This window comes from Lontra canadensis, unplaced genomic scaffold (genome assembly GCF_010015895.1).
Source record: "Lontra canadensis isolate GAN:19392208 unplaced genomic scaffold, GSC_riverotter_1.0 scaffold9, whole genome shotgun sequence".
NCBI lineage: Eukaryota > Metazoa > Chordata > Mammalia > Carnivora > Mustelidae > Lontra > Lontra canadensis.
In genome coordinates this window covers 513,106-525,929 of record NW_022631003.1, presented here as the reverse complement: position 1 = coordinate 525,929, position 12,824 = coordinate 513,106, and the positions used below count along the sequence as shown (strand labels likewise).

Here is a 12,824-nt window from a genome sequence, read left to right as displayed (position 1 = left end):
CCCGTCTGTCTCTGTCAATATTTAGAATTAGCTAGGGGTTTGTATGCCTATTTACATTTAATGTTTGCATTAACTCTGTCCAACCCACTATTATCATGGATTTGACTGGTTTTCATTTATCAAGTGTCTAGGTTATTGTAATTCTTTAAAAATGACATTTTAGTCAAAGACAGCATTGTTGGGGAGACTGGCATAAAGGTGGGCAAAACTTTCACAGAGGAAAAAAATTCTATGTACTCAATGGTAATTCCTAGAATATGTGATCAAAATCAGATTAAAAATAGTTGAAAGTGTATAAGGGAGGGCATTTTGTTGTTTTATGTGTGTGTGACTTTTTTTTTTTAATATTGTGTTCTAAAATTTAACTGTTAGAATGAATAATACTTTATAGACCCAGATGTGCTTTCTTCCTTTGACTAAAACAATATTTATTCTCTCTGCTTCCCCAATTTTTATTCTTCTTCACTGGGTGCTTAATTTTCATTGTTTCTCAAGGGTAAATCACAGGGGGGGAAATATGAAAAGTTAAATATTTTCCTCTATTAAAAAATAGTATAATATATCCATCTCCACATACAGATATATAAAAGTGACCCCACCACTTATTAGTCAGAGATCAGTAAGTTTGTTTTTTCCATTTTTTTCTCAACAGTCACTTCAACTTTACATTAATGGAGTTAGTTTCATTAATTATAAATCAACTTCATATAATATGAATAAAATGATTTCTCATTAGATTGTGACTTGATGGTATATTAAAGTGTATTTTTATTTATTTATTTTAAAATATTTTATTTATTTATTTGACAGAGATCACAAGTAGGCAGAGAGGCAGGCAGAGAGGGAGAGTAGGAAGCAGGCTCCCCGCTGAGCAGAGAGCCCAATGTGGGGCTCCATCCCAGGACCCTGGGATCATGACCTGAGCCAAAGGCAGAGACTTTAACCCACTGAACCCCCCCAGGCGCCTCTGAAGTGTACTTTTATTTTTAATATACATAGAATCCAGAAGATTTTATTGACATTACCAGCATGCCAACAAACCCTGTCCTCCGTTTTGAAGTTGTAGAAAAGCCTTTGGTGTGAACGATTTATTACAGTGTAGCCTCTTATAATCTGATAGTTGGGCTTCTGTTATAACACAGTTCTCACCAGTTGTGTGACCTTTGGCATGTTGCTGAACTTTTCTTATCTGAAGCTCATCGTCTGTAAAATGGGGCTAGTAGTAATAGCCTTCTTCATAACAGAGATGAATAATAAGTGAATTTTATGCGATGTTCTTTACACACTGTATCAAGTAAGTTTAACTTTTGTTATTGTTACCGTAAGTATTTCAGTGTTAAGGGGTTCTATTCCTCTGTCCTCTCTTCAGTAAATAAAGAATGGGTTCTGTAAATGTGGCAAAAGTCAGTCACAGAAGCTTGGGTGTTAAGAGTGCTAGAACTTACCCACCCACATTCATCCTGATCTACCGGAACCGTGTTCCATTCTCTTTTAGAGCATTGATGCAAGCTAGCGTTTTACAAAATCGGAGCATCCTAGAGTTAAAGGAGAACAAGTTCATATGCATGTACCTCAAATGGAATTATTTTTTCTTTACTCCTTTCCTTCTAGAAAGACCAGGGGATTTATTCTCAGTGAAACTGTGTTCCAGTCCTCATTTTGCCTCGTATTAGTCATAAAACCTAGAGTTAGTGGGTAAATTTTCTGAACCTCTTTTCTTCCTGTGTAACATGGAGCTGATAACACTTTCTCCCGTTGGCTAAGTGTCACTTATCCCAAGCCTCTGCCAGTGTCACTTGGACTCTGTGAACCTTCACTTGTCCATTCGTGAGCTGGGTCAGCATTGGTCCCCCATCCTCTAGCAGAGTAATTTCCCACACCTTTTATTTTCGTATTTGTCTCCCCTATAGATTGTGCCCATAGGTGTGTGCATCTCTGTCTTGTTCATATTTGCAGTGTGCACATGAGGGCATAGTTGATGCTTAGTTAAAATCTCTAGCCCTGAGAAATCAGCCCTGGCAGCCCTCTAACTTGGACCATTCCACTGTTAACTTTATTCCGATAATGGAGGGGGTGATGCCCTTACATTCAAAGAACCATGTGATATATAATCCTGGACACTTGCCGGCTGCATCACTCCATGGGACTTGGCTCCTCTAAAGAGTCAGGCAGGCTGGATAGGATTGTCTAGGTGCGGTGATCATGCCATTTATCATTTTCTCTTTGTATATATATTTTTTGAATTGGGAAATGACAGGAATATAATACATCTGTATTGGGGAGTCCATGAGGCTGAACTCATCAGTTTGCAAGGTTTATGGTCTTTAGGCACATTGTCAGAGATATGTGCTCGTCCCCTCATGTTAATTCTGTCTAGCCTAACAGCATATTTGCCCTTTAGAAATGTAATTATGTGGAGACTAATTAGTGGGCTGCTGCAGTTATTTAGGTGACAATAAAAGATACAGAGGGCTTTGACAGAGCCATAAAGCTAAACCTTGAGAGGCAGAATAGAGTTATAGAAAGAAGCATCAGGGGGCTTTGGGGACTTTATAAAACATGGAATTGTGAGTATGAGCGAAATGTCAACAATGATAACCAGGCTACCGATTTTAGTAAATGCAGTGAATGACAATCCTGATTGCTGAGGAGATTTTTTTCCTTCTTTTATTTATTTCATTTGTTTATGTTTTTATTTACTCTTGAGCAGAAGATGCTGTTTTCAATTTTTGGATGTGTTGATTTTGATATTTCAGTGAGCCCTGAGTTTGACGCAGCTCAGAAAGCTGTCAAAAATAGATCTGGATGTCAGGAGAGCAGTCACTCTTTCACAATTGAGAACAGTCCATCTATAAACGAATGCGTGATGTCATACAGAGACTGTGTACAAAGTAAAAAGAAGACAGAGCCCTCGGAAGCACTAGCTTCTTGTAAAGGAGTGTATGAATGCTCTTCAAGGGATGGCTTTTTTAGTCTCTGTAGGAGGGCCCCAGGTCAAGAGAACTAGGGGGAACTGGTCTGCAAGAAGCAGAAGACAGAGAGTTTCAGGAAGGAAGAGGAGTTACAGTGTCACAAATGCTGTAGTTGTGTGGGCCGTTCATAGAAGCCCATGATTTGGGGAGGGTTGATACTTAGAGCCATAACGGGATTTAGGACGTATATGGGATTTGAGTCACTGGACATTTATACTATTGATTATTCTGAAAGGAAATCTGAGTGTGAGGAGAAGAAGAAATGGTAGAGGTGGAGATTGGACAGAGTAAAGGTTGTAGAGGTTTTTCTTCCTTTCTGTGCTAAGGGGCACATGAACATTTTTTTGTATTTTTAAGGCAAAGGAAACTGTAAGGGACAAAGAGATTGAACATATTAGATAAAAGAGGGCTCGTGGAAAGATTTTGATTCCTAAAGGAGGTAGAAAAAATAGGATTAAATATCTTGATGGTATTTCTCCTCTGGTACCATTAGCCTTGTATCAAAGGAGAAGGACCTTGTTATCTGAATCTCAATGGAAAGCAGTAAAGGCAATTAAGGTGGTAGATAAAGTTTCTGAAATGAGATAATGCATATGAGCTTAGTTAACCGGAAATCCAGCGTTTTATCAATAAAATTATTGTGGAGAAAAGTATTCCTTTTATGGAATGCATGTGAGTCTTCTTTCTCTTTAACAGTTTTACCTTTTTTTTTAAGAAGAGACTCAGGTCTTTACAAAGAGTATTGCATCCCTTTGCTCCATTAAATTTTTTATGAGTATTGAAGTATAGTTGACATACAGTGTTATAGTCGTTTCAGGTATATACCTACTTTTAAAGACAATTGAACATTTTTATCAACTCTTGAGTACTGCAGGAAACTTTGTTTCTAGCAGCTAAAAAGTATACTCAGCAATAAAACATATCAATTTCATGAACAAATTGTTGCTCAAGGGATGCCTAGATGGTTCAGTCGGTTAAGCGGCTGCCTTCGGCTGGGGTCATGATCCCAACGTCCTGGGATTGAGTCCCACATCGGACTCCTTGCTCAGTGGGGAGCCTGCTTCTCCCTCTGCCTCTGCCTGCCCGTGCTTGCTCTCTCTCTGAAAAATAAATAAATAAAATCTTTAAAAAAAGTGTTGCTCAAAACCTTTTATAGAAATGTATATTTATGTATCTACATAAGTGATGTTTGGTCTATTCAGGTGACTTTTAAACAACTATTAGAGTTAGTGAGGTTTGGGTGCCTGGGTGGCTTAGTCAGTTCAGCGTCTGACTCTGGATTTTGGCCCATGTCCTGATCTCAGGGTTGTGGGATCGAGCCCCATATCAGGCTCACAAGGTGGGCATGGTGCCTGCTCAAGATTCTCTCTGCCCACCACCTCTGCCCCCAAAAGCGAAGGAAAAGAAAAAGAAAAAGAAAAAGAAAAAAAAAGAAGTACTAGGTTAATCTTTGCTAATGATACGAGTGGGCAGACTTTAATTTTGAAATGATTTTCTTCGATCTATTTTCAGTGCTGCCCATTAAATACTAAGGTGAGTGTTTTAAAAATATTCTCCAGAATGATAGTTTTTATCAGGAGCCTCCTCATTTTGCAAAGGCCTCAGTAGCAGGCAAGTGGACTCTGCAGTTTGAGGTTGAGAAGAGCAGTACTCAGGCCGGATAGAGGTGCCAAATGTCTATAAGATACTCACTGATTACAAGAGAATAGGCATAAGCCAAAAAACCTCTGAGAGAGCTTTCTAAACTTAGTCCTGCTCTCTGACACTGAATTTTCATGGATATGACTACAATTGATTCTGATTAGGTCATAAGGGTGGGGTCTGGAATGATGGGTAATCCCCGTGGCCACTGTCTAATGGGCTTCCTCAGGAGGCCCATTGGGGGGGTCTGAGGGTCAGGAGGCAAAAATGTGTCTCACAACAGTGAAGTGAGATTTACCCAGTGTTCTACAATTCAGACTTACTTGACTAAATCCAGAAACTAAGGAGATAACAATGTGGATAACCTTCAATCTTTTTCTCTGTTCCTTTATGGCATCTGATTAAATTCTGACTCTCTTTATCCTATTGACCCAGATTACCTTTTGCCATTCAGGCAGTCATGGTGTTTCCTCAGTAATGTGGTTAGTGAGAGAGACACCTCATGTTCTCATGTTTAAATGTGTATGTGTGTGTGTGCACGTGTGTGTGTATCACTGCCTTAGACAAGTTTCCTTTATGAACTGATGAAAAACTGTGCTTGCTCCAAGAAGAAATCCAGGTGGTTTGTCATTCCAGTGGGAGAGAAAAACTGCTGGAAAGGGAAAAGTTCACTGGGGGTAAAGCGCTCTTTGAAAATACTTCTTAATACTTTCTAATGCAATATAAATGTAGCTGATACCTCTCCAGTATTTTCTCTCCTGAGGAATCATTTCCTTCTATTAAGAATTTGTTTTTATAGTACCAGGTCAGCATTTTTACAATCCCTTTGACCATTTTTATTTTTGAAATGTAAAATACAAATTTGTGGTTTTATGGGTAGTAATACAGTCTTTCTCCAAATATCTATTTTCCTCATGCAGAGGGTTACTTCTACAGGAGAACAGCAGGTTTGCAGAAGCATTACATTATTACAAATTGGCGATCGGAAGCAGGCCTACCCTGGCTTGTAAGTAATAATTCAAGTTCTTTGAAAGCACCTCTTTTTTTTCTGCTTTTTTATCCACAAAAATTATTTTGGTGACTTACAGCCTCAGAGAGAAAAAAACATGCTATTTCTATTTCTGAACACTTACCAATCAGATTATGAGCCTCTACCAATTACATCTCTCTCCATTTAATCAAGTTTTAATATCCATTTATCATTTTTTACTATATTAAGATAATGAAACTTTTATTCATCTAGAGTTCAAGCTGAAAATATTTTGAGCTCTTCAAGGGCCAAGCCTACCCACATAGTTTTCATTGACACCTGTAGTCCTTACTGCATTGTTGGTCCCATATATATTTGGACCCTGAGTATTTATTTCTTGATTTTCTCATAAAATCAAAACTAATCCATAGAAAGTAAGTTGGAATAAAGATAACTTTATTGTTGTCACAAGGTACATCATCTTCTCATTTATGTTTCCCCTTCTTTCCCCCCTCAGCTGCATATTTAAACACAGGTATCATTCTCATGAACCAAGGAAAGACAGAAGAAGCTCGACGCACGTTCCTCAAGTGTTCTGAGATCCCTGATGAAAACCTAAAGGACCCTCATGCACATAAGAGCTCAGTTACCAGCTGTCTCTACAACCTGGGCAAACTCTATCATGAACAGGGACACTATGAGGTCAGGCCCAAACCCCGGCCTTTTGCCTTCCCCAGTGTTGTTGGTCCGAGTCTCCATATTTTCCACCCTGAGATCTCATTGCAGAGACATTATGATCACTTCAGAAGTTAATACGAGTTTTTACTCAGATAGTTTTATGGTGAAATTCATTTGGAAAAGAACCTCTGCTAAACAAAACTTAAGATTTCTTTGCTGTGAATTTCTCAGAGCACTTGTGACTCTTCTAGAAAGGGATGTTAACATGCATTGTGTCTCAAACTTATTTGCTTATTAGTCTGTTTGATTTTATGACCCAAGACAAGTTATTATTATTATCTCATTTCCAGGGTTTGGTGTTAAAAAAAAAATACATTGCTTGTACACTTGGGTATTAAGGAAGTGATTTGGTGCCAATCCTACCCATTTATTTTAATTATTTTTACAATAGTAATAAAATGAAAATTAATTTTATTTTTTTAATTGGGGTGAGAGGAAGAGTAATGGAGATGGGATGTTACAGAGGAAGCTGGGAGATGTGTGTACTCTTTCCCTCACAAGAAGCAAACCTGCATGGGTTTCTTCTCTAACATTTAATATTGTTCCTCCTTACCTTTCTCTCTGTCAAACCCATACTCTTACACCATATATTAAGACTGCAATATAAGGATAAAGGTACTGTTTTTTTAAATAATTTCATTTTATAATCTTAGTAGATCTCAGTAGCCAGAAGACTATTAGTTGCTGTTTTGTTTAGATCCTATTTGGTTGTCTGGCTCGAAGTAACTATAGATTTCAGATGATTTTGGGTAACTTCCAAATGTGATTTTTACTAGTTGGTTTTTTTTGTTTTTGTTTTTGTTTTTTTAGCTGAATCATCTATGTGAATTGGAAAATTTATATTTAAATAAATAAGCTTTGGCAACATTTGACTGCTTGTTCAACAAAAATTTTATATGGTCTTCTTCACTAACTGGGATGAATATTTTCATTCATGAAATTGGGGTAGTATGACATCAAAAGACAGCTCAATTATTTTCCTTTAATGAACCATTTTAGAAATAGCAATGAAAGGTTTTGATTTTGGAAGGATGTTATTATATCATTTGTAGTGAATATCCCTGTACTTTGTCTCTTTTTGTTTCCTGAATTAGGATGCCCTTAATGTATACAAGGAAGCTATTCAGAAAATGCCAAGGCAGTTTGCTCCACAGAGCTTGTACAACATGATGGGTAAGTGAAATGTAATACTTTAACTCATTTTTCAGAAATTAAAAGAAATTAAAATCTATGCTTCTGTAAATAGAATTCTAATAACTCATATCCTTAATCCTCATCCACACATACAGAAAATCTTATTCACAATTGGGTGGTATACATTCAAATTTTCACAAAGCACAATTTTTCTTTTCTTTCTTTTTTTTTTTCTTTTTTAAAGATTTTGTTTATTTATTTGACAGACAGAGATCACAAGTAGGCAGAGAGGCAGGCAGAAAGAGAGAGAAGGAAACAGGCTCCCTGCTGAGCAGAGAGCCCGATGCAGGGCTTGATTCCAGGACTCTCAGATCATAACCTGAGCAGAAGGCAGAGGCTTTAACTCACTGAGCCACCCAGGTGCCCCTTATTATTATCTTTTTTTTTTTTAAAGTAAATTCTACCCTCAGTGTGGGGCTCAAACTCATGTCCCAGAGATCAAGAGTAGCTTGTTCTACTGACTGAGTCAGCCAGACACCCCAACAAAGCACTTGTATTCTAACAAGAGCTAATGAAAACATATCAACATGGTGATTCTTAACAAATTGGCCAGATCCCAGAGTTGTTGCAAGGTACTCACAAACCCATTTGGATATTGAGTATTAGCTAGACTCTAGAGATTGAAAATGGTGAATAAAGTTTTATATCTTAATAGTTTATCAAATTCAAGTTAATACTTAATAGTGTTATTTTCTGAATCAGAAGTTTCCCCCAAATATACATGGTATGATTTAGAGAGTTATGATTTTGAAGATGAGAATAGAGAGTCATGATTTAAAAGATGAGAATAACTGAACCAACTTGTATGGTTTTCATTGATAAGGTTTTGGTTCACAGTAGGTTTTTCAGAGTATTATTTTAGAGTAAGAACTGTATGTGAAGAAGGTAAATGTGCTGCTATCATCATTCCTTTTCTACATTGAATAATTAGTTTAGTTGTCTTATTAGTCAGATAGTATGTAAGTTAGGACATGGATTTTTCTAGGTGCAAGAGGTCAGGATCTAGAATTTCTAATGAAATAATCTACCTATCGTCTATGATTGCTCTGTGACTGCCTTATATAGTAAATTGTTACCATATCTGTTTGATAGTAGATACCACTGAGAAAACTGCCTATTCAGTATATGACTCTTGGAAAAGAATCCCTACAGTTTAAAATGCCCTGCCTATTGATTAGCTTTGCTATTTGCACATAAAGGAGAGGAAAAAACGTTGCTTTTGTCTTCAAATCAAATATTTTTCTCCAAAGCACAAATCGCAAACTCAGATTTTTCTTTTCTCATTAAACTTGGTTAAGTTGTTTACTATTTCTCTACATATAAAATAAATGAGACTATGTAATCTTTCAGATTTGATGCTTTTTTAAAATAATATCTTATTGAAAGCTAACTTTTAAAAAAAAAAATTATTATGTTATGTTAGTCACCATACAGTACATCATTAGTTTTTGATGTAGTGTTCCATGATTCATTGTTTGCCTGTAATACCCAGTGCTACATGCAATACGTGCCCTCCTTACTACCCATCACCAGGGTCACCCATTCCCCGCCCACACCTAAGTGGTGTAAGGTGGTATCTCAATGTGGGTTTTGATTTCTCAAACTCACCACCCAACAAACAAATAATGAAGTCAAAACTTGGGCAGAAGACATGAATAGACACTTCTCCAAAGAAGACAAACAAATGGCTAACAGACACATGAAAAAATATTCGTCATCATTAGCCATCAGAGAAATTGAAATCAAAACCACATTGAGATACTACCTTACACTACGTAGAATGGCAGAAATTGACAAGGCAAGAAAAAACAAATGTTGGAGAGGATGTGAAGAAAGGGGAACCCTCTTCTACACTGTTGGTGGGAATACAAGTTGATGCAGCCACTTTGGAAAACAGTGTGGAGGTTCCTCAAAAAGTTAAAAATAGAGCTACCCTATGACCCAGCAATTGATGATTCTATATTCTGTGATTTGAGAAAATTGATAGTGGCTGTTTGGCTTGAGCACACACAAAAAAATCCCAAACCTTTCCAAACTAGAAAATACATGGCTAGGAAACATATTCACTTTCTCTTTTTCCTAAATAAGAAAAAAATCAGAAATAGTTTAGAAATAGAATGAGGCACAGGTCCGTAAACAGAAAAACAAACAAACAAAAAACATACTTTGGCAAAGGTCAATATTTTCATTTCTTGTGTCAGGAATCCCAGCCCCGGTTAGCCCATATAGCATTGGAAGGATTTTTTACTCATGTGGAAGAGGGCCTGGGGTAATTTTAGTTGTGGTTTCTTTTCTCGTCTGTATAATTACTAAATGGTTAAAATCTAGCTTCATTAAGTGTTCTTTTGCCATCATGCTCTTAAGAATTAAAGCAGTAGCTTTCACTCTCCAGCATTTTACCATCAATCTATCTACCCAGCCCATTTACCCACCCATATACGTGTCCATAAAGCTTTGTGCCTAGTGTATAGATTTGTCAGTTGAATTAACTTTTCTGTATCAATGCTGGATAGTTACTCATGTCAAAATTAATATTAGAAGGATTGTTTTCTCTAGCTTTCTCTAAGGAGGCACAGTGGTTTTCATTTATGATTTTATTTTTAAGGTGAATGCATTGGAGGGCCTTCTTCCCAATTTTCCTGAATTATCAAGTAAGATGTCTTTCTTTAAATGAGGAAAGGACTCAGCTCCTTGGCAACGGACTGCATCTGGCATCTTTATTGTTAATAGGAAGTGTGGTACTCACTATAGTTAGTGATTGCAGAAAATTCATTCAATTATTTTATGCAAATAAATTTGATGGAAAATTCAGCTGGTACCTTGGGATCTGACTCTCATATGGTTACACAGATGCTGAGCACACACAGGCAGCCAACGATAAGTGTGTCCCTGGGGTTACTGCTTAGTCTTTTGTCTTATTTTTCATTATAGAAAGAGGTCATTTCACCCAGACTCTGAAAAGCACTCTAACAATTTGCAAGGGGAGAATCCCAATATAATTTAAGATTCCACATTTCTTCCGTAATTATGGTGGCTGCCTTCTGTTTAATTTTAGGTGAGGGTCTATCAGCTGAGCAGATTTCGTAGTTTCAATTGTTCACGAAACTATAATTTTCTCAGAGTGAGTTCACCTCCTAATCAAATGGGTGAAATCCTCCGAGTATTTGCTTTAACTCCTAATACATTTTGATTAGCCTCCATTTGACAAGAGAAAAAATGGCCCAGGAGATAAGCTGCCCTATCAGTTCATCAGTTTCATTAGTCTGTCAGCGTGTGCTGATTATCCTATCAAGTTTATCAACAGCCTTGAATGTGTCTTCTAATTCACACATTTACATATTATTAGTGCCCTTTAGGGATCAGTGATGGATTTTAATGTCTGTCTAGATTCAGCCTGTAAGTATGCATTTTTCTCAGGGCTCATTCAGTGACACTTTCATGACCACCGACCCCCCCTCCCTCCAACAACCAGGCACTTGTGTTTATATATACAAATATTCTCCTTTTTCCATTCTGTTTTCTAGTTTATTTGGAGGTTAGGAGGAATAAAGGAGTGTATGTGAAAAAAAAAAACTATATTTGAATGTTCTTTTTAGTGTCATAACTCAATTCATTGCAGTTGCTTTTTTAAAAAACAAAACCAAACTCTCTAGGTCTTTGCATTTTCTCATCCTTTGAACATTTTATGAGAAACTTCTATTCTGTATGCTACATGCCAGTAGTCGACTTATCCTGAAACCAAATGAGTATATTTTCCCATTTGTGTATTAACAGAAAATAACAAGTTTGATTAATTTGCTTCCCAACTTAAATGTTTCTATATTTTATCCTGTGGGTTTTTTTGTTTTTTTGTTTGTTTTTTTTTGTTTGTTTGTTTGTTTTTTGGTGGCAATGCCTAAGTAAACTTAAAAAAAAAAAACCTATTTAAAATATATTTTCATTTTTCTCTTTGATTTCATAGAACCATAAAGGAGATCCTAAGTATTATTTTATAAGTAAATAAACTTTCAGCTAGGTGGCTTTTGTAATTGGCAGGGCATTTGAATACATGATATAAGAGATCACATCACAAAATAACTGTTGAAATTGCTCCTAGCCAGTTATGTCTTTATTTCTGTGGGCCTCAGTTTCTTCTTGAGACAATAGCTAGGGTTAAATGAAGATTCGCTATGGTATGAAGTCATATAGGTTCACATTATGGCTTTGACACTTAAGTGACTTTGAGCAAAATACTTAACTGAAGCTTCCCTATCTATAAGATGGCCATAATAGAAGCATTAGTTTGAGGATCGATCTTAGTGAAAAGTACAGCATTTTGGACCAAATGCCCAACATGGTGGGTGTTTCATATTACCGTCCATTTTAGTCACTGTCTTTTCTGAAGGCCTGTAAGCCCCAAAAGTCTTTGGTTGTATTCTGTCAGGTCTTTTTATATTTAGCAGAGTATGATTTCTTTATAAATAAGATTTTGTCTTAGTGATGACATTCAACAAGGATTGCATTTAGTTCTGTTCTGTCTACAGTTTTGGGTTTTTTCTCATGAAGTTCATTTTCCTTTGTCTCTCAGCATCCACAGTCACAATCCATCTTGTAGCCTTAACTATGCTAACCTGAAGTGAAACAGCCTACTCAGCTAATGCCCAGTTGACTTAATTCCATTAATAGAGTACACCCTTTAAATTAAAATTGTCATATTTAGGTTAGATTTCTTCTCCTTTCCTGTCAAGGCATATTTTTTCCTCTGAACTTAGTAAAACTTTTTCTTTTTTCTGACATCCATTGTAGCCCTTGATTGAATCTCGGTTTTTCCTCTTCTCAAATTATATTTTATTTTAGGATCATAGAATGTTAGAGATGGAAGATTCTTATCTTGAAAAGTCCTCCTAATATAATCTCTTTTACTTTATGAAGTAGGAATTAATACCTAAAGAGTTGAGCTGATTTTTTTAGGATTATAGTTTGCGTTGAAACCAAAAGGTAGTTTTTAAAGATTTAAAAACTTTTTTCAAAAAAAAAAAAAACAAAAAACTTTTTTCTTTTTAAAGATTTTATTAATTTGAGAGAGAGATAGAGATAGCCAGAGAGAGCATGAGTGGGGAGGAGAGGAAAAAGCAGGCTCCCTGCTCCCTGGGGCTTGATCCCAGGATCCTGAGATCATGACCTGAGCTGAAGGCTGATGCTTAACCAACTGAGCCACATAGGCACCCATAAGATTTTTTTATTTTTTACGTGATCTCTATATCCAACATGGAGCTCACACTCACAACCCCAAGATCAAGAATTGCATGCTCCGACTGACTGAGCCAACC

The 12,824-nt window shown here is 36.6% G+C and overlaps 1 protein-coding gene across 1 annotated transcript in view; it reads left to right on the top strand.

The window, feature by feature from the left end:
* TMTC2 (transmembrane O-mannosyltransferase targeting cadherins 2) overlaps positions 1-12,824 on the top strand; it is a 422,846-nt gene that overhangs the window by 265,959 nt on the left and 144,063 nt on the right. The window contains exons 5-7 of the mRNA XM_032854661.1: positions 5,534-5,619; positions 6,101-6,285; positions 7,416-7,494. Of these exons, the coding sequence (XP_032710552.1) occupies positions 5,534-5,619; positions 6,101-6,285; positions 7,416-7,494 (350 nt within the window). The remainder of the gene's footprint in view (positions 1-5,533; positions 5,620-6,100; positions 6,286-7,415; positions 7,495-12,824) is intronic.